At 43.7% G+C, this 22,005-nt stretch overlaps 1 protein-coding gene across 1 annotated transcript in view; it reads right to left on the bottom strand.

Annotated features, from left to right (window-relative positions):
* Nucleotides 1-7,836: 7,836 nt before the first annotated feature.
* Nucleotides 7,837-22,005, bottom strand: part of CCDC60 (coiled-coil domain containing 60) — a 178,469-nt gene continuing 164,300 nt past the window's right edge. Inside the window, exons 8-14 of the mRNA XM_063087734.1 lie at nucleotides 21,164-21,248; nucleotides 18,130-18,201; nucleotides 14,995-15,057; nucleotides 14,177-14,299; nucleotides 12,243-12,374; nucleotides 9,877-10,066; nucleotides 7,837-7,938 (exon numbers count right to left, since the gene is read on the bottom strand). Of these exons, the coding sequence (XP_062943804.1) occupies nucleotides 7,837-7,938; nucleotides 9,877-10,066; nucleotides 12,243-12,374; nucleotides 14,177-14,299; nucleotides 14,995-15,057; nucleotides 18,130-18,201; nucleotides 21,164-21,248 (767 nt within the window). The remainder of the gene's footprint in view (nucleotides 7,939-9,876; nucleotides 10,067-12,242; nucleotides 12,375-14,176; nucleotides 14,300-14,994; nucleotides 15,058-18,129; nucleotides 18,202-21,163; nucleotides 21,249-22,005) is intronic.

The raw sequence follows: 22,005 nt of genomic DNA, 5'->3' as shown, positions 1-22,005 counted from the left end.
CTTTCTCCTCTGCTGCCACCATTTCTAGACTCAACACCAACTCTGGCTGAGACTTCCAGACTCTTCTCCCAGAGCCTTATCAGAGGCCTCCTCTAGGATCTCCTCTTGAACACTACTGTTCCCTATTCCTAGCCCTGTTCTCTCTTCTTCCCAAAACTTATGGCCTTGGAAAGTCTTAGTTTCTGGGTCTTAGTTTCTTCATGGGTAAAATGTGGGATGTGAACTGGTTTTGACTCAGCTAAGAAGTTACTTCTTCCAGGAAGCCTTCTCTAGAGGACATTCTTGGTTTTCTTTGTGACTAGCATCTGAATTCCTTTTCTTGGGAACCTTTTGCTCTATGAGCTTAATATTCCTGTTATTATAAAAGTTGAAGAAGTCAAATACTTACTTTCTCAGCCTTTCTTGCAGCTAGGGTGTGATCATGTGACCTAGGCTTTGCCTTCTCAGAGGCAGTAATGTGAAGATTCTGGGTTAGATTAGCCAGAATCAGATTCTGTTGCTCACGATAAAGACATTGACTGATGTGCCTTCCTTGACTTGCCAGATTGGGGAGGTGGCTTTCTGTGTGCTTCATCTGTACCACTTTCCCTGTCAACACTACCGTTATTGTCATAGCTAATGTATATTGAGTTGTTGCTGTGAGCTGGATGCTTTACACAGGCTATCTCATTGACTCAATTGATATCCACATTTTACAGATGAGACACATAAAAGGGAACATACTTCTCAAGGTCATGCAGCTAGTGAGAGCACAGCTAGGATCTGAACCTTCTCAGTCTGACACCAGAACCTTCTTTCTTGACATCAGACCATAGCATCACTATTTAACCCACCTACAAAGTCCTAGAGGGCACGGGTTATCTTTATATCTCTGACATCTCTCACATGGCTTGGCACATGGTAGGTAATCAATGAATACTCAAGCTCAGGTAGATGACAAGGTCTCACCTGGCTCAAACACTCATGAAAATCCATTAGTTGCCCACCTCCCACCCACCAAATTGAAATTCACCTTCCCTTAATTCTCTTTTCCCACTTGCTATCTCCCAATTTTTCTTTTTGACCTCTGTTTCTAGATTCTTGAGACTTTGAGGATGAAGATGTCTCTGCTTCATGAAGGACTTTGTACTGTGCTATCCTCTGTCCTATCCTCAACTCCTTGGTGACTACATAGTTTCACATCTTTGGAAGGGTTTTGGCAGAGTTAATTTCACATTTGCAAGGTACACTGCTGCCTTTTTGAGGAGTTCTAAAATAACAAACCTGAATTCTCTTTGGAACAACAACAACAAGAATCAAAGGCTTTCTCTAAGATTTGCAGAAGGAGTTGATGTTGAAATGGCTACCATAAGAGCAGATGTTGGTTAAGGGAGAAGAGTAAGAATGCTACTATAGGTTTGTATAGCCTTGGACAGTAAGAGATTGTATCATCTCATATTACAAAAAGTCCCAGCCAAGGTGTTTCTCTTGGATCTGCCCCCTATTGACAGGAAAATGCCTGCACAATTTAGGGCAGATGTGATAAACTCCAGGGGAAGAAGTTTTCCCCTGTGTATGCCCATAAGAAGAAAGAAACCTTTCTCAGAAGCATCCTCTTGCAAACCTGGGATCACATGACCATTTATAAATCAATCATGACAGATGGAATAAAATTACCAATATGGATTTAGACCAGTTAGGATTTACCCTGATTTGCATAGGGAGAAGAAGACATGTAGAGGATTCCTAGCAAAGGAAGAATGGCAAATGGCTGCTGGGTAGCACCAACAGTAATGAATGTATTCACAAAGGGCAAGTGGGGGAGAATTTTCACTGGAACATGGAAAGGGGACAGGGGTATTTGTTGGCTCAAGACAAGTGATGGGAAAACCTGACTCTGTGATGTTTAATAGAAAACTCACCCCAAGCTCTGAAAGTAGGTTTTTTATTTCTAAAAGTCTGAGGTAAAAGGAATGCCTCAGCTCTATTCTCAACAATATGGTGGGGATTTGGGGAAACTGCTTGTGCTGGCACTGCTTTAGAATGGTAAGCTGCGAGCTTACTTTTTGTACCATCAGTCCCAGCTTTGCCAGGATGGTCAATCTCACATACATTGAAGCTTTATGGACATTTGTGTTTCCAAGAATGCAGTGGGGATCTGAGGAACCCTGATGAGGCTAACTGTAATAATGATGGCTCCTCCTGGTTTTTCTCAGTCATCATCCATCTATCCATCCATCTACTCAACTATTCATCCATCCATCCGTCCATCCGTCCGTCCATCCGTCCATCCATCCATCCATCCATCCGTCCATCCATCCATCCGTCCATCCGTCCGTCCATCCATCCATCCATCCATCCATCCATCCATCCATCCATCCATCCAATTGATGCCAGAAGCCTATGACAGGTGCTGGAAATACACTGATGAATAAAGCAGATGCAGTTCTTGCCTTCATGGAGCCTAAGTCTAGTTGGGGAAACAGATAAACAACAAAAAAATTGGGGAGGTATTTTGAGAGTAGAACTAAGAGAACTTTGTCACCACAGGGTGCTCTAATATAGTTCCTGTGTTCAGTCTCCCAGGCTAGTGTTGCAGAGAAACCTTGAGAATTAGAGAGCCAGGCCCAAGGCTCAAGTTACTGAGTGTTTCATGTCTTCAAAATGAGGATGAGATCTACTTTGTACGTCTCAGAGGATTGCATTGAAGATGACGTAGTGATAATGGATGTGAATGTCTTTTGAAAGATGTAAATAGTTTTTAAATTTTAGTCTTACTAAAGTTCTGGCTCATCCGCACCAAAAGATGACCAATTTGAACTCCTAAACAAAAGCCCCTAAATAATTAGAGAGGCAGTGTAATGTAGTTAAAAAATATATTGCAAAATCTCAAGATGACCAGGGTTTGGACTCTGGTTCATTGCTTGAAGGCGTGTGACTTGGGCAAGCCACCTCACCTTGTTTAGCTTCAATTTTTTGTCCTCTGTAAAATGGAAATAAACACAATAATGCTAGCCTCACAGGGTGCTTATGAAGATTCAACCATCAAATGCATAGAATTAGTGATATAGCACCTGGCATAAGGCACTCAGAAAATTTTCACTTTTATTAAATTCTTACTCTACATTATTTGCATATGGCTTTACCTGGCTATCTCCAGGCCCCCACGCAAGGCAGGACATTCAATCTCAGCCATGCAGGTGAGGCTCAGGGATTTAAGTGAGCAGTGTTGGGTAAAGAGGAAAGTGATGTGGGAATTTTTTAAACATTAGTATGGGCTTTAATTCTAATATCATTCTTTACAATTGGTTGTAGATTTTGGTCCAGGTTCTCCCTAACCTTAGATCCATGAAGAGAAATACTGATGACAGTCTGGCTGTTGGTTTCAATTCACTGGTATGAAACTTCAACCACTTTCCTCCTTTATATGAAGTAGGAAGATAGAAACTGACCTAACAAATTAATGCAGAAGTTTGTGTACTAGGCTCACTATGTCTGTTAAAAAGAAAAAAGGATACCTACCCAAATTATGTAGCCTTGAGCAGGCTTCTCAACTTTTCTGCACCCCAGTTTCCTCCACTGTAAAATAAGACCAGAGTAATACCTACCTCCTAAAGATGTTGTGAGGGTAAACTAAGATTAACACAGAAAGCACTTAGAACAATCCCTGGCATACAGTAAGCACACAATAAATGCTTCATTGTAATTAGTTAATTAATTTTTTTTGGCTTGTACATGCATAGAATGTCCTTGGAAAGATACACAAGCTATTAGGAACAGTGTGACTGCCTCTCTAACTGCAAGTGGGGTCTGTGAGTTGGGGTCTAATAGTAATAGTTAAATTTACTATTTAGTTTATGTTCTTTTGCACTGCTCAGATTTTTATCCTATACATACATTCCTCCCCCCCCAAAAAAAATAGTTTAAAAGAATTCCTTTGTCTACAAATTTACTAGGTTATTTTTACCATCTCTTCCTGCATCAGTTTTTGGGAAAAAGATTAGAAAATTCCTCTCCGTCCTTAAGTTTACCCTCTACCAGCAGTCAGCATCTATGACTCATGGCCCAAATCTGACCTGTGGTCTGCTTCTGTATGACCTTCAATCCAAGAATGGTTTTTCCATTTATAAAGCACTACATATATAAACAGAACATGGGACAAATATTTACTCTCTGGATTTTTACAGAAAAATCTTCTTTAAGCACATATCATTTAAAAAATTCCCTTGCTAAGTCACTTAGATGGCTTGGTCAGAGCAGCAGGACAGTGAATCCTAAGTCCCTGGCGTAGGCTTGGCACACAGCAGGTGCTCAATAAGGATTCTGATGAAGTGGCTCACAGCAAAAATATTTCTCCCTGTGCCTCTTCTTTGAGCTTGGGAGCTGGGAGGTGATGTGCTGTGTCCCCCTGGTCCCCAATTTAGGTTCTGATTTTGAGTGTCAAATACTGAATAACTGACTTCTGAGGTTGTTCCTTTTCATGGAAATTTAATTATAATTGGCGCTCATTTTCTTTTCTGGGTCAAGACGGTCTAAATTCTCCAGACGTCAAGGACTGATAGAGGCTAAGGCAGCTACACAGGGAATGACAACACTAAATTACTAACACTGCAGAAACAGGCTTTCCCTTAAGGCACGTGATGATGTGCCAAACATGGATGATACCAAAGAATTTATTGTAAATGTAGAGGCAGATACACTGAGAAAATCAACATTAAAAAGGAACTAGAAAATTAAAAAAAAGAGATCTTTCCTTGTTTGAGTAAATACTCCTTGTCAAAGCAGAGCAGGTCTTATTACTGCTGTGAAAACTTGTCTTCCTTTTTGGCAGGAAGGTTACGTTTTGGGGGAAGCCATGGTGGGAGAGTAATACTAATAGAAACCACTAGATGGAGATAGAGCTCTGAGAAATAGGTTCAGAAAGTGCCAAGCGGGAGGGCAGAGTGTCTTGTGATTTTAGAATCTTCCCTGCTTGGGCAGACAGACCTTGTTCTAGACGTGGCTTTGCCACTTACCTGCTGGGTGACTGTCAGCAAGCAACTTTAAGTCTTGATATCCTTATTTGCAAAATGGAAATTATAATAATGCCCACCCCAGAGGGATGCTGTGAGTATTGAATAAGATAATACTGGAGAAGGCATTCTAAAAAGTATGGAATGCAGTGCAAATGCGTGTTAATACAATGCCTGGAAGCTTAATTATCAAAGTTATTTCTTGGGCATGATTACAAAAGTGAAACAACTTTTGTGACCTCATTGTCTTGTAACCGTGCGTGTCATGTTCCTGTACCTAGTGCAGCCCTCTCTCCTGCGTTCAGGCATCTCCAACTCAATATGCTTAAAACATAACTCCTCACCTTCTCATTATGAGCTTTCTTTTCTTCCTCTCCTCCTGGTACATTAAAAGCATCACCCTCCATCTGTGATTCCTGATACTCCTGATAGCACACCAAGTTTGTTGACTCTGCATTTTAAATATCCTTTCAATATGTACCTTCTCCTCATCACCCTGGCCCTAATTTCCCCACAATCGTGCCACAGCCTCACCTGAGCTCCCTGCTCCCTGCCTTGCACTCACACAGTAGCCTTCTTTTTTTCCTGAAAGCAAATCTGATTATTCCCCTGCTCAAAATCCTTCCATGGCTCCCTATTGCCAGTAAGATGAAGTCTAAACTTTATAACATGGACTATAAGGCATCTAAAAATCTGGCTTCTGCCTTTCACTCCCACATCCCTCCTGTCTTTCTCTGTCCCGTACTTCCAATCTAAATTATAGTTCAGAGGGATTTATGTTTAGCTACTCAAATGACAAATGAAGCTTCTTTTTGCCTCTAGGCCTTTGTACATGCTATTCCCCGTACCTGGACCATTCTTTCCTTCCTCCTTACCTGCCTACCCTTCTCTCCCTGGCTAACTCCTATTCACCTTGCAGGTATTATCATCCCCTCTAGAAATTCTTTCCCGACATCTCAAGTATGAGTTAGCTTTCTCCTCCCCCATGTCCCCTGGGATCTTCTTGTGCTTGCTTTAATTTGGCACCATTGCCCTGATTCTCTAGTGTAGTTAAATGTCAGCTGTGATGGTCACCTGACATTTGAGATCTACATCAATTTGGCTGAGTCCCCATCTCAGGTCTAGTGGGAAGCCAAATGCCCATTTAAGATTTCTGTAAATCTAGGGAGCTGTGACTTTCTGATCCTACTTAACTCCTTATTGTATTCAGATTCTGAGTCCTTTAAGCCCTTTCTTTTCCCCCAAGCAGACCCAGATGTAGAACACAGCTCCTTTTTTCTTTATTTCCTCAAAACTTGGCCCACAGAGGATACTTAGGTGTGTAGCAGAAATTACTGAAGGTCCAAGGGGATGAAGTGGAGGGGCTGGTTCTCTTGGTAGTTCTTCGAGATCCTTCAGGAAGCCCTGCCCTGGGAACTTTTCCCTGGTTGGTTTTCTCCCAAGATTCCTTCCCACTCTGATGTTACTCTGCCCTCTTTTCCGCTTCTTCCTCCTTCCCCAACTCCTCCTCCTTTTCCTCTTTTTGGCCCTCTTCCTTTCTTCTTTGCTCCTTCTCACTCAAATTCCTATTTAATACAGCAATGTTTAGGGTTTCTCAATTTTGCAGTCTCCTTGCAGACTGTATCTCACCTTTACACCCCAAATAGCTTCTGAAGGTATCATGTTAAACATAGAGTATCTACATGGAGGGACGTGTGATGTTATGTAATCCCTCTGTCTGTCCATCACATTTTGTTGACTTGTCTGTCTCCATATAAACTCCACAAGAGCAGAGACCTTATCTGCCTTGTTCATTGCTGTATCCTCAGCATTCAGAACATGGTTGGTGCATATGGGGCTCTTGATAAATATTCATTTAATGAATGAATGACTGAATAGGTGAATGGATGAGTGAGATGTTGCTTACACTGAAAAGAAGTTCCAACTCAACTCTCCTCCCCACTTTTGGGCTGTCATGGAGAGATGTTGAAGCCCAGCTTACATGAATGCTCTGATAATCTTGGCATAATGGCAAATCAAGTCCAGTTGTTTGATTATTCATTTAGCTTGGCCATCACTGAGAGAGTTAAAATGCCTGTAGTTTCTATAACTTGGTGAGAATGTAGGTGAGCATAAAGATCACGATGAGAAAAGAAGTGAAAATGTAATGAGCCCACACACATTTTGAGATGACAGGAAGATAAGCTTCCTTCTGCAACCAAGACCACCAGAAAATATACAAGGACTCTGAAGGCTGAGATTTTCTTGCACACCATTGACATGTTCGGGAAAGCCCCATCCATCCATCCAACTATCCATCCAAAGCAGTATATATAATTTTGAGAAATACACTCTAGTTCCAAAGGTGTGAAATGCGGATAACATCAATACCTTTTTAGCCAAGTTACTGTGAGATTTAAATGATATTATAAAGGTAAAGCACTCAGCACCTGGTCTGTTGCATAGCAAAAGCTCAGTAAGTGCTAACTGTTGTTATTATTAGGATCTGAATACTACACCCAAATTCCACAGCCTCAACTTTTTCCCAGCCAGACATAAACATTCTGCTCAATTTTATTATCTTGAATTTAAGGAAGAGGAATAGGGTGAAGGAATCTGGAGAGGAAGTAGGTAGAATCAGGCTGGACCAATGAACAACAGAGACTGGGAGGTTGGGGCTGGGGTGTGAAATTGAGGGGAGGCTCAATCTCCCTCTAGAAGTTGTCAGAAGGCAGTCTCCTGATGACCCTATTGTATCATAATGAGTGTCCATGGGAGTAGGCAGGAAACAGGAACACAGATCCAACACAGGAACACTGTTAGCTAGCCCTCCTCTAATGGGACAGCTGGTCGACCCAGGCTCAGACTATGTCAGGGCGCTGGAGGGCCAAATGGGGATGTTGATCCGGTTCTGCAGCCAGTTGATGTAATCCTCTTGAGGCATATGGATGATGTGTTCTCGCACAAACTATGGGGCAAATACAGTGGCAATCTCAGAATTTGGTCTGAAAGCTAGGCTCTACCCTCTCTCTCTCCCCTCAAGATCCTGGAAGATCTGTTATTGAGACTGGTGGCCTCAGGATGCCTCCAACCATTCAGGCATTCATGATGCTTATAGCAGCAGGCTTGGGTGGTCCTTTTGGGAAAAGGACCCCTCTCCAGTTTCCTGGTGCAGCAGGCTAATTTTAAGTCCCTTCTTGTTGGTATTAACCCAAGGAAATTTGGGGAGGGAAGGAAAACCTGGCTGTCTGCAGTTTTCTTTCTTTTCTACTCCTTAATATCTTTTTTAAAAAAAATTTAATTGATGTATTGTAATTGTACATACTTAGGGAGTACAATCTAATGTTTTGGTACATGTATATGTTGTATAATGATCGGGTTAGGGTAGTTAAAAAGTCATTTGTCCTTTTTTTGTTTTTGTTTTTTTGTTTCATAGACTCCTTTGAGAATGGATGACAGCTATGGGCTTGCTTTCCAGGAAAGGGTTTAATACACATAAAACACAGAGTTTCATGTGGACTCTAGATTAAGAGACCCCTCTCCGCCATCTAGGTTATCAGAAGGTCTGTGATATTCTCACTTGGAAAGGAACGTGCAAAGTTTTATTAGCCAGGGCTGTGAACTCACCATGAAGAAAAGGGGAGCTTCCAGAGCCCCCTCCTCTTACCTATTCAGGGACCCCATAACTGGCAAGTAGAAGTTAAACCCCATAACTGGTGAATAGGAGGTGGACAGTTGCCCTAGAGTTAGTTTTAGACTAGCTTGCTAGAGTCTTTCCTGAAAGAACCTCACAGGGTGTGGGGAGTAGAGTCTGGATACCCAAATCTGTCCAGTGGGTAGTCCCCTTCCTCCCACTCCTGATCTTGCTTTCATATACACACTCCCAGGTCATCCTGTGGAAGGGCCAACCTGGCATGACACCAAGAGCCCCATAACCTCTCTCAGCCTGAGGATTCCACCATTCCAGTTACTCTTTTTTTCATGAGGCATTCAAGGCCCCATTAAAGTGCACATATGCCATTTCGTCAAATTAAGGAAGTGACTCCATTAGCGTCTGTTGACATGTTACTGTGGAGTCCTTAGTGGGGATGCCTTTTGATGCCCTAAGGGAGTAGTGCACTAGGAACTTCTGGTGGTGGTGGTGAACTACTACTGAAAACTGCTCAGTGGCTCCCCAGCACCCTCAAGATAAAGCCCTAAATCTTTATCCTGACCTTCGAAGGTCTGCACAGGCTGACCTCTGCCACCCCCTTGGAACTATGTGCCTCCTTGCTCACTTCCCTTCATGCTTGTTGACTGCCAATCAGTTCCTTTTCCTTCAACAAGTCAAGTTGTGTCCTGTTTGGGGGTCTTTGCACATGCTGTCCCCTCTTCCTTTCTCTTTCCCCCTCTTTTCATGGTGTTTTTTTCTTATCATTCAGTTCTCAGCTTAAAAGCCACCTCCCCCTGTTGCTCTAGTTAGGGTGGGTCCTCTCTTACTTACTTTAAACCAGTTCTTCTCAAACTTTATTGTGAATACAAAACACCTGGGACCCCGTTAAAATGTAAATCTGAGTTGGCAGATATCAGTTGGAACCTGAGATTCTGCATACGTAACAAGCACCCAGGTCAGGTCTATGCTGTTGGTCCATGGACACACTTTTAGTAGCAAGATTTAGAGTGCTCCATGTTATGGTCATCCATTTATTTATGTCTCCCCTAAGCCTCTGAGTTTCCAGGGGCCTTCAATTAAATAGAGTACAATGTCCCTTGGAGTTGGAGTCCAACTACCAAAGTTATGTGACAATCCCTCTTCATGAGCTCCATGAAGGCAGGGGCCTTTGTGTTTTTTTTTATCACTGCACCCCCCAGCATTTAAACAATGACTGAATGTTGAGAGGCACGATGGGGGAAAAATGATGGTTACCTCAATAGCCACAGCGATGTCAGGGGAGCACAGTTCCCAGATCCTCAGATCCTGTAGTACCTTCAGGAGGACGTGGGGCCGGATCCTCAGGTCCAGGTTTTCCCCAAACTTCTGCAGTTTTGCCAGGATCTTTTTGGTGGGGCGGAAGTTCTTCAGATCCTCGGGGAGTTTGGACAGCAGATCAAAGTACCTTCGATTTGAAGAGGTGAGGGCCAGTTAGGAGGCTGCTGGGGTTTGGGTTTGGGCTCCTCAGGTTTTCATCTCTGCTCTCTTTCTACCACTCATGTGATGTCTCCAGGGCAGCATGAATGGGTCTTTATCTGGGGGACCTTTCCTCCATCCTAAGTTGTTAAGGGCCCACAGATCAGGTAAGTCTTTACTTTTAGGGATAGTAAAATCTGGGGCATGCTTACATCTTATTAAAAAACAAATTAAGGACACACTTTCAAGAAATGTATCTATAATTTTCCTATTAAGTGGACAATGGGAAAAGCTAGAAGGAAGGAAGGGACATTGGGATTCTGAAGTTTCTCTTCTGAGAGTTAATCAGGCCAGGGTGGACATGAACACAGTCATGAAATATCTTCTAGGATTTAGGAGGCTCTCACACACAAGATTGTGTGTGTGCGTGTGTGTGTGTGGTGTGTGTGTGTGTGTGTATTTTTCATCTTCCTGATAACATATAAGCTCGGGCCATAGCTTTGTGTATTTCAGTGTTATGAGAGAGGGCAAGGGTACTTTGGGAATTCATCCTTGAAATGGTGGAAACAGGTAGTTTCTAATCTACCTTGGTCTAACCTATCTTAGGTCTAACCTAAGGTGATGATTCAGGTATGATCAAGGCTTAAGGAAGGAAATAAAATCTCTTTAAAAAAAGTTCCTCCCCCCGCTGTATATATGCCCATTGTGGAAAATTTTGAAGAAGAAATTGATCATCCATCCTTTTGGGCAACTCATGCTGTTTTATATTTATGATATATATATTTATATATTTGTTCATTTCTCCTTGTGTAGCATAAACTCTCCATGAGGACAGGAACCTTGTGTAAGTTATTCAATATTCAGAGTGCTAGAACTCTGCGTAACTCATAGTAGGTGCTCAGTGACTATTACTTGAAAGACCGAATGAATAACTGGATGAATGAGGAGCCGCAACTCAGCATTGTTCTGTCTGCGCTGTGGTTTGTCTGACTTGATTTTCATGTTACTACGGATGGCAACTGCTTCCCCAGTGAGGATGCCAGAAGTTCCACCTCTAGAGATGGATGAATCCCACTGTGTGAGAACCAGCATTAGTTTCCCATTGTAATAACTTCATGTGAGTTAGTTTATAGCTTCCTTTCTCCCTCCCCGCAAAGAGGGGAGAGGGTTTGCAGAACACCCCTTCCCCCTTCCATGAGGACCCCACTTGAGAGCCTCGTGTATCTCCAGGGCCACAAATTGCTTGAGAAAGTGGTGCTCCGGGAGTGCGAGGGAGCATAGAAGGTCCCAACAGCTCTGCTGAGACCCCAGGACCTGCTTGTAAGTTGTTCCACCTTATTAAGTCAAGGAAGGGTTTCTGAGTAGTTTTAGACTTTCTCATCTAACTCTTTGATCTCAATTTATTCACCCTGCCAGGATGGGGTTTGTGACATCACAGCTCCCCAGACACCAACTCTATATTGTAAATGAGCATAGGGATGGGGGTCAGACAGGGGTTTACATCCTAAATTCACCACCCACTCGCATTGTGACCTTGGACAAGTGAATTTACCTCTCTGAGTCTCAGTTTCCTTGTTTGTAAAATGGGGGCTAATATGTATTTTTGGGATTTTTGAGGGGAATAGAATAGATAGTTTATGAAAATTGCTTAGGGTAGTATCTGCCACCCATAATCACTCAATTCATGTTGCTTTTTGGTGTTACTTATTCTCATCGCTGTGCCAGGGCACAAAGGTTCCCAGGATATGCCTGCCTGGTTTTGTATCCTCAAGGGGTTAAATTATTTGGGAAATACCATGGTGGCCCCATAGACTTAAGAATCTGTAGAAAGCTGGGGGTTGGTGTGCCTCCTCTGCCTCTCCCATAGGGGCTGGCAATTATTTCCTTCTCATTTGCAAGTGTGAGTCAAACAGAAGGTAAGTAGGGAGTGCATAGCTGGTTGTATTATCTGTGGATCAGGAACTGAGGGGGTTCTTGCCTGAGTGTGCTCTGGATTTTGCCTATTTGGAGGGACTCTACTGGTGGCCTAGGACAGCTTTGGGGTAATGCCCCTCTACGTCTTGAAGGATAAAGGAATCCTGATCTTATAATAACAGCGCCCCCCTCCCCCCGCCCCCCTTTTCAGGGACCATCTTATCATCTTATCTGGTTCTCAGGGTCTTTACCAGTGGTCTGCCATTTCTTCTGCATCTCCTTTTCCTACAGAGACCTGATGTCTCATTTTTGCTAAATCCTTTTGAATATTCGAGACAAGGACAAAAGAATGGAACTTCTGGAGACCTCTCTCTTCTTGACGCCTATAAAGTTGGATGAGTAAAAGGAAAAAGAATCAGAGTTCCTCCTCTAACCATCCTAGCTGCCCTGTGAAATCCGACTTCAACACCTTTTCCTTCACGAGGACCTTCTTGACCCTCTCACCTACTCTTTAATTTAGGATCTAGCTTTGCGATACAGCTCTTTCCAAGGTCTTGAAATACTATTTGCTTGTTAAATCCAGTCACTTTTTATTAGCCCTCATTCTCTTCCTAGAAATGATTGTATTTATATGCTCTCTCATCTGTAAAATGGGGAATAATAATGGTTCCTACCTCTCAGAGGTGTTAATGAAATAATATAATGAGATTTGTGCTAGACACACAGTAGATGTTTAACTTCTGCTGGTACCTCTCTCCCTCACTCCCTATCATTTTGTTCATTTGTCCTACCTCTCCAAGGAAACTTTATATTATAAATATAACCATGTTCCTACCCTACAATGGCTTCCATTTACTCAGAATAAATTTCTCCAACTTGCTCTCCAAAGCTCTGGGTAATTCAGTCTCTACAACATTTTTCAGTTTCATCTCCATCCTTCCCATCCCTTCTCTCCCAGAATTTTATACTCGGGCTCATGACCAAAGCCTCTGAGGTAAAGTTCAACCTCCACATCTGGGCTAGTAAGGCCTTTTATGATCTGACCTCTATCTACCTTGCAAGCACCCTAAGCTCCAACCACACCTAGCAGTTCCCTGGTTCACTGTGCCCCTTCTGGCCTCTGGGACTTTGCTGCTGCTTTTCCTTGGAACTCCCTTCCCTCTTACTTTTCTGATGTGACTTTCAGGTTTGAATTCTACCTTTACTACTTAGTCACTGGGGGACCTTTGACAAGACATCTCTGAGCCTGCTTTTATCATCTATAAAATAGGTCTAATAGTAGCACCTAACACATAGGATTGCTGTGAAGGGTAAATGATACAAAAATACAAAGCTCTTACACTTGTGACTAATACATAGTAAGTGCCCTGGAAATGCCACTTATGTTTATTAAACTGAAATGGTGTTTCCTCCAGGGAGACCTTTCTGATGGCTGCCCTGGGCCAGGCAGGGCATCCGTTTTCTGTGTTCCCTTAGCCCGCTGCTTATTCCCATGCTGGCCCTCATCACTCTGTGTGGTAATTGCCTGTTTACTTGTCTGTCTCCCCCTCTAGACTAGGAGCTTCCAGAAGGAAGGGACAGGGGTTAGTCTTTACTAACCCCCTGGCCCAGAGCAGACAGCCCAACCATGCTGTAAGGCCAAAAGGTCATCATGCAAACTTTATTGAATGGATGAGTTCATTGGGGCAGATGGTCACTACAATCAAGGAGCAGGCTAGGAAGGGGGGAAGTTATTGGGTTGCCAGAATAGAAGAGAAAAGCTTCCAGTGGCCTGCTGGTGCCCTTCAAGTTGGGTCCTTAGGCCATTTATGGCTGTGCATGAAGCAGCCCTCACCTGCCACTGCCTGCTCCTTTTCAAATTTTACATGTCCCTTCCTGCCTTGGAACTTCTCATCACACTGCCAGCTCCTCCTCAGCCTTCAGGCTCAGCTGAAAGTCACCTCCTTAGGGAGGTTCCTGGATTACCCAACCTGAATTAGGTCCCCTTGGTTTCTCTCTCTCCTGGCAGCCTGTGCTCTTCCCCTATGGCAGTGATTATTGTTTGTAGCTATATATTTACAGATGCAGCTATTTTATGTCTGCCCATATTTTCCAGGAGACTGTAAGCTCCCTGAAGGCAGGTAGCATGTCCTGGCACCTGGTGGGCACAGAGTAGATGCCAGATGAATGTCATGTGTGCCCTTACTTCATGAAGATTTCCATCTTGTCCTGCAGGCAGAAGCCGGCCTCCTGTGCCACACTGTAAAACTTGGCCCTCATGCTGTTACACACCCCACTCTTGCAGCTGACGATGTCACGGTTAGGGCGGCTGTAAACACATAAGAAGGGCTTGGGGGATGGAGCCCAAGCGACACCCCCAAGTAGCCTCCTGGGTCCCACTCTGGCCTCCCTGGCCCTTAAGGTGCTCTGCAGTGGGGATTCCCTGTACCCACCGGGGTTCTCTGCCCTCATTTGGAGCCTCTTTCAGCATCCCCCTGGATGTAGGAAGGACAGATCTTCCTAACAATATCAGGCTGATGATCGAAGCCTTATTAAATAAGCCCCACAATGAGACAGCCAGTCACTTGAGCCCAGCAAATATTAAGGACAGCAAGATGGAATTTTGGAGCTGGGAGATTCAGGCCCAAACTCCAGCTCCACCACTTCTTAGCTATGTGGCCTCAGGTAAGACATTTCACTTGTCCAAGTTTCAGCTTGCTCCTTTGTAAAATGGGATAATGCTCCTGTCCCATAGGACTGATTTTGAGGAATAAGCAGGTTAATGAATACAGAATGCTTCTCACAGTGCCTGGCACAGAGGAGGAATTCCATGCCATTATCTGCACTGCTACTTGGCATCTTGGCCATGAGCCCTTTGTCCTGGGGGATCCCTTGTCCTTCACATTGGCTATGGCTTCAGGGAGTCTGGTTTGCACTGGGTCATTTCTATACTGCTGGGAAGATAGGAGGTGTGGTTACCATAGTTCCTCTTGAGTGGCTCCTTCTAGTACCCACCTGGCTTACCTTTTAGACTTCTTCTGCACTGGCTGGGTGTGGCTTTCTACACTTGCAGTGCTGGATCTTTCACTGAAACACAAAGGGATGGTTTCAAGTTGCCCAGAGTCTGCTTTTCATGAAAAGGGTGACTCCAGGGCCCCCATGACACCTGCTAGCCTCCAGGATTCAAGTAAGGGAGGTGGTTTCTTCAAGGCACTAGACTGAGAACTCAATGCGTTTTTCTCCACTTCTTGGCCTTTGCTCCTGCCATATCCCCTTCTGCCTGGGCGTCCTCTTTGTTTCTCTTCCACCTACTCAAATCCTGTACTGTTTTATGGTTCATATCAAGTCGCGCATGCCTGGACTCTCTAGATCAACTTTGACTGGGTGCCTCTTTATAGTGTCAGGATTACATATTTTCTAGATCTGTTTCATTTGTGTAAAATTGGTCTCTCTGGGCTGGCCCTGTGGCTCACTCGGGAGAGTGCGGTGCTGGTAGTGCCGAGGCCACGGGTTCAGATCCTATATAGGGGTGGCTGGTGCACTCACTGGTTGAGCATTGCGTGGATGACACCAAGCCGAGGGTCATGATCCCCTTACCGGTCAGAAAAAAAAAAAAAAAAATTGGTCTCTCTGTCTGGAGGATCAGTTCATTTTGGACTCTTTCTTCCTTTTCTCCACACCCAACACTTAACATGGGGCCCAAGGCAGATTTGGTGAAGGGATGGCCGAGTCCTCCTAGCCACTTTGTGTTTGGCGTCCCCATCCCCTGACTGCCTCTTCATTCAAGAATTCTCTTTTCAAACCCGGACCCTTGAGCTGAACACCCATTTCTCTCTACTTGGGACATAGCCAGAGCTGGGTCCAGAGCCCGACCCTGGTGGCACCACTTCCAAGTGTGTGGGCAAGCAAGTGCCCTCTGGATCGTCAGTTTCCTCATCTGAGACCAATCAACTCATCACACCATCCGACCCTTCTTACGTGTGGACTGATTGAATCTCTCATGTGGCTGCTTCCTGCTGTGATTCTGCCTGGATCGGGCTTCTAAAGGGGGGTGAAGGGCCCCTGCTCATGCTATCCCTTCCCTACGCTTTTCTCCCAGGTCCTCCTTTAGTGATCTGGGCCTTCAATGCCATGTTTAGCACCTTCTCTCTCTTCTTGTTTCTTCCGAATGCTTGGAAAACTGACTTGATGGCTATATCTGTGTGGTTCTAGGAGGCAAGACTATTTTATTTCTCCTGTGATGTGTGGCTAGCTCTTCCCTTCCAGCCCTGTGGCATTTGGGGCTTTTTTTAGGTAGGCAGGCTTGGCGACTTCTCAGAGCCCTCCGCATAGGATAAGTGCTGGCCTTTGCTGATTTCTCCAGAAGCTCATGGGACTGGACCTAGAGGTCTTAGGCTTGGTAGGTGATGGGTAAGCCCTTATCCCACCTGGCTGGGATGCAGGACCCCATTAACAATATTCAAAAGACCCCATTTTTAGATTCCAACTAGCTGCCCAAGCCCTGCAGATGAATCCTTTGGGGCAGCGTGTTGGCCCTGACCTTCCCCCGTGTCTTCTACAGATTTGACGGTGACTCAGGTAGGAGTGGGGACGTGAGGGAAGTGGGATTTATTAGCTCGTGATAAACAAACAGAAATAAACAGCAAAAGACCTTTCTGTCTGGCTCACTTTCCCCTTCCCTTGACCCTTCTTGAGTGTCAACCACACTGGTCTTTGCTCAGTGACTCTAAGCTTCCTCCTGTCTCAGGCCCTTTGCACATGCTATCCCCTCTGCTTGGAACACCATTCCCATTCAATATCTGCTGCCTTAGTGAGAGGTTAGGAAGATTTTTCTCCTGTAGGAATTAGTGAGGATGGAAAATTTCAACAGATTCTTGCTCTGTAACCATGGTTATTTCTTCGTTAAATTGAAAGATGAGTCTCGTGAGAAGCAGGTTCTAGTGCAGTTTTGTCTTTGAAGACCTTGCGGAAGTTACTCTTTGCTGTTCTTGGCCAGCTATGAGATGGGGTGATGTTAATAACCCACCTCATAGGCTAGCCATTTCTTTGCTCTTCAGGTCTCAGTTTAACATCAAACTCAGCCTTTTTTAGGGTCCTGGTGCTAAAAATCTTACCCAACCCTCGCTACTTTTCCTTCAGAGCACTTTTCACAGTCATGACTTTATGGCTAACTGTGGGATTATTTGAGAAATGCTTGACTCCCCATTAAACCAGTAATTCTTATGCATGGGCAGAATTCAAGGGGCCCATAAATGTAGATGGGAAAAAAGTTACATCTTTGCTTTAAGTAACTTTTCATTGAAATGGAAATCACAGGTATTTGCATATCATAGTACAGTTGCAGGAGATATTTTGAAAAATCATTTATACCCAACACTAATCCAAAATTACAGTATTTAGACCTGCTGTTAAGTTTTCTTATATAATGCATTGCTAAAGAAGTTCATAGATTACTATATCCCAAATTTGGTTGTAGTATAGTAATTTATATTACTATAGATTTCTTAGTAATTCTTTGTAATTTATAGTACGTGTTTAAACACATTTTTCTTAAAGTAGGTTTTCTTAGACTTCCAAAGGGTCCACGGCACAAAAAAGGTTATGACATCAGCCCAGACAGTGAGACCCATAAGGGCAAACTGTGTTTGCTTTGTTTACTCCCAAACCTAGCAGAGTTCCTGGCACATAGAGGGGAATCTAGGAATATTTCCTAAATAAATAAATGAGTGGGAGGAAGGCCTCCATCTCTCCCATTACAAATCATCCAAGTAAAGAGGGGAGGGCTATTTTACTTAGCATAATGTCTTCCAGCTCCATCTATATGTATCCCACAACATCATGTTGTAAACCTCAAATATATACAGTAAAACTTATTTTTATAAAAGTGGTATGGGTAGTCCTGTATGATACTGTCCCTACCTCACCTCTCCACTACTGGAAGATTTTAACTTTATGGTATACAATTGTTGGGGAGGAACACCTGGATACTCATCCTAAGCCCTGGAGTGAAGTGGCTGGTTTTCAGGGAGTTCATAAGAAGGAAAAAGTCCCCCCTTCCTGCCCCATGTTCCACAGTCTTGGGAGGGGCATCTGTGCAGTGGCCCCTAAAACCGTGGGATGCCTCCCCATCCACCTGCTGGGGGATCCAGGCCTCCCTACCTTGACTTGTGGGTGGTCTGCATGTCCTTAAAGGCAGAATCGCTCTTGTTTTGTTTGATCACTGACAGGATGCTGCAAAGCAAGATGAGTCTTTTAATAAGGCACTAAACACACGATGGTCTTGCGGCAGCAAATATCTGTGGGAGTATGGGGAGTTCTCTTTCTAGAGCAGAGGTCTTGAGACTCTACTGGGCATAGGAATCAGCTGGAGAGTCTGCTGAGAATATAGATTCCTGGTCCACATGTTCAGAGATTTGGATTCATTGGGCTTTTAGTGGGGCCCCAGAGGCTGCATTTAACACACACACATACACACACGCACAGACACACACAGTTACATGTGGTTAGGAGTAATAAGTTCTCATGTTCTATTGCACAGTAGGGTGACTACGGTTAACCGTTAAGTTTTGTATTTACATAACAGCTAGAGAAGCGGCTTTTAAATACTCTTGCCACAAAGAAATGGTAAATGTGTGAGGTGATGGATACACAAACTATGTTGACCTGATCATTATACAACATATATATATCAAAACATTAGATTGTACCTCATGAATATGTACAATTATAATGTGTCAATTAAAGTCAATCAATAAATAAACACCCCCCCCCTTAGAATTCCCCAGCATACCATGAAATAATGCCCACTTGAAGAGCCTATTAAAAAATACAGCTGCTGCTGGAGATTCTGATTGTTTGGGTCTGGGATGAGGTCTAGAAATTTGTATTTTTCACACGTACCCCAAGGTAATTCTGATCTTCAGGGACATTTGCAAAACACTGCTAGAGGATTTTAAGAAAAGGCCATCTTCTTAGATGATTGGGGGCAGTCTGGCCTTGAGGCTGGGGGCTGATAAGCTGGCTTTAAGGGGTTCCTAAAAACCCCAGGATTCTATGTCAGCCTTAATGGGAGCAGATTTGGTGTCTAAAGTGAGGAAGGAATCCAAATTCTAAAGTGAGGTAGCAAAAGAGAATATGAAGCTTTTCCTGTCTCTCTGCAGCTCCACACCAAGGCCTTCAATATCTGCTGCCTTAGCAAGAGATTAGGGAGATTTTTCTCCCAGAGGAATTAATGAGGATGGGAAATCCTCAATCAGCAAGTGCTTGCTCTGTAACCATGGCTATTTTACTATTAAATGGAATGCAGAGGCCATGTGATGAGTCTCATGAGAACCAGGTTCTAGTGCAATTTTGTCTCTGAAGACCTTGTAGAACTTACTCATCACTGTTCTTGGTGAACTATGAGATGGGGTGATGGAAATGGTTAATGTACCTGTCTCAGCAAAGTGCTCAATCAAAGATGCCATGGGGCACTATGGTGAAGTAAAAGTAATCACCATCCCTACCCCCACCCCCACTGCCATTTATTGAGTGCTTCTATATGCCAGGCACATGCTAATATGTTAAATCAATGCATTATCTTTAGTGCATTTAAAATGCTTAAGATGACTCACTGGAGTAAGCATCATTTCCATAACATTAATAATACTTTATAAAAATAATGTCATTTAATTCTCACTACAACCCTTTGGGATAGGTTGCTAATGAACCTCATTTTACACAATTGGAATCAGAGTCAGAGAGGTAAAGCAACTTACCCAACATCACATAGCAACTAAATGATGGGAATGTAGATTGATCCTAGTCTACTTGGTTCCAAAGCCAATGCTTTGATGTGACACAGTCTCATTTTACAGATGAGAAAACTGAGATTTAGAGAAAGGCTACATGCCTTGTCCAAAGGCACCAGGTTTTGGACCCATATTGATCTGACTCCAAAGCCAGTGCTCATGTTGTGAGTTTTTACAAAGGAAGGAGACTCAATGAGCTGATGCTTCATCATTATTGTGTGTCTCCAATGCTTATAAATCAGGCACAGACAGCAGTGGGGGCCTTGTGGGCTGACACTGTCTCTGAGTACCTCCACATGCTACCTTATGGAGATGCGAGTTGAGGCAGTGGCAGACAAATTCACCATTAACAAGCAGAGGCGGGTGTGATGCATGTGAAAGTGCTTGGTGAATTGTAATTATAGTAGTAACAATAACCTATAAGTCATAGCTGGCATCCCAGTGGGCTGAAGGCGATGATGAACTTCTTCTAGTGCCTCATTTATTTTCAGGAAGTGATTTGCTCTCTCAGAGGGATCTACACTTGGGAAGGGAACTCCGGCACTAGCCTGCTTGCTCTCAGGGGCTTTTAGAGGTCAGAAATCTGATGGATGAGGCTTTATACCAGAGGGAGGACACCTCAGGTTCAAGTCTGATTGCCTACTTATGAGTCAATCACATTGGTTGCAAAACTTCAAAGGATTCCTGTTGCTGTTAGGATAATTCTTGAGGTTGCCTCCAAGGTCCCTGGACCAACTTATGCCTTGCTTCATCCCATTTTAGCTGCATTTCAGTTCCTTAAAGGTGCCATGGTCCCCTTTGACTGTGTTGCCTGTACTGCTCTCCCCCCCTCCTCGCCTACTCCTCAACTTCACCAGCCTCGCTCTTTTTCATGCTTCATCCAAACCTCAGCTTAAAGTTTCTTCCTTGGAGGAACTTTCTCTGATCCCCGTCTCCATCCCAGACTAGATCAACTGTCTCTATTATCTGTTCTCATAGTTCTGAGTTTCTTTTCATAATACTTCTCACAATAGTAATTAGTACATAGCCCATACATATTCATAAACATGCACTAAAAGAATGAATGAATAACCATAGGATTCCAGAGAGGCAATGTGGCAGAGTGGTTAAGAAAATGGCTTTGGAATTGGAAAGGTCTGGATTGGAGTCGTGGCCTTACCATTCACTAGCTTCAGCAAGTCACTTAGCCTCTCTGAGCCTCATTTCCTTATTTGTAAAATAAAGATAATAGTACCTACCTCCTAGGGTTGTTGTAAGAACTCAGGGAAGTGATGCACATGAACAAAGTACACAAATCAGTGCTTGTCACAGAGAAAATGCTCAATAATTGGCAATTGCTATTGTTAATACTATCGCTATTATTCTGATATCCTTTATTTTCCCCAGGAGTCAAGAGAACATACCTGGGTGCTTGTTTTTGCATCCCGTTATCTATCATCATTGTCCTCCGGGAATCTTCCCGAACCATCTCCAGGAGTTTCTGCAGATCTGATGGAAACATGAGAGGTCATCCTTGACCAAAGGGTGCTCTTGAGACATGATTGCTCAGGGCAGGGCCCAGTCCCCAGGCTGGGATCACCTCTGCTTTTGAGTGATTTGACTGAGGTCCAGAGGAGGTGGCTCATCATGTTTGACAGGTTGTAAATCTGACCACGACACTCCCCTGCTTAAAACCCTCTGTGACTCTCCCTTTTTCTTTTGGCAACATCTAAATTCCTCTGCATGGCCTAGGAGGCCTTTCAGGATCTGGATGCTCTTTTTCTCTCCTGTTTCATCTCCCTTCTCTTTCCCATCTTAAACACTACTGCACCGAGAGAAAACTATTTCCAATTCTGAGATGAGATCATCCTGTTCAGGAAACCCTCTCTGATCCCCATAGGTCTGAATTCCAAAACTGGTGATCCACAAGTTGAATCCAGCTTGCAAATGTGTCTTAATTGATTCAATGTGGATGCCAAGCTTTTAAAACTGGGAGGTTTCACATACAAATCCAGGCCTCCAGCTTCCTAGAAAGAAGTCTGAGATGGGGCTACATTGCTGTCATTTCTGCTGCAGGCTGACTGTGGCCCTTAGACAGGAGTGTGCTCGCTAGCTCCACGTGCCTCTCACCACCCCTCATTGCATTAGTTGATTTTTATTTTCATACTTAGTGTTGTTGATTTTTATATAATGTAGAAATATTTTTTCATACCTGACTGTTATGTGTTGAATTGTGTCACCCCCAAAGATATAAAGTCCTAATCTC

The sequence above is a fragment of the Cynocephalus volans genome, chromosome 2 (assembly GCF_027409185.1).
Source record: "Cynocephalus volans isolate mCynVol1 chromosome 2, mCynVol1.pri, whole genome shotgun sequence".
NCBI classification, from domain to species: Eukaryota; Metazoa; Chordata; class Mammalia; order Dermoptera; family Cynocephalidae; genus Cynocephalus; species Cynocephalus volans.
Note: the sequence above shows the minus strand (reverse complement) of the source record. Positions and strands in the feature narration are given on the sequence as shown.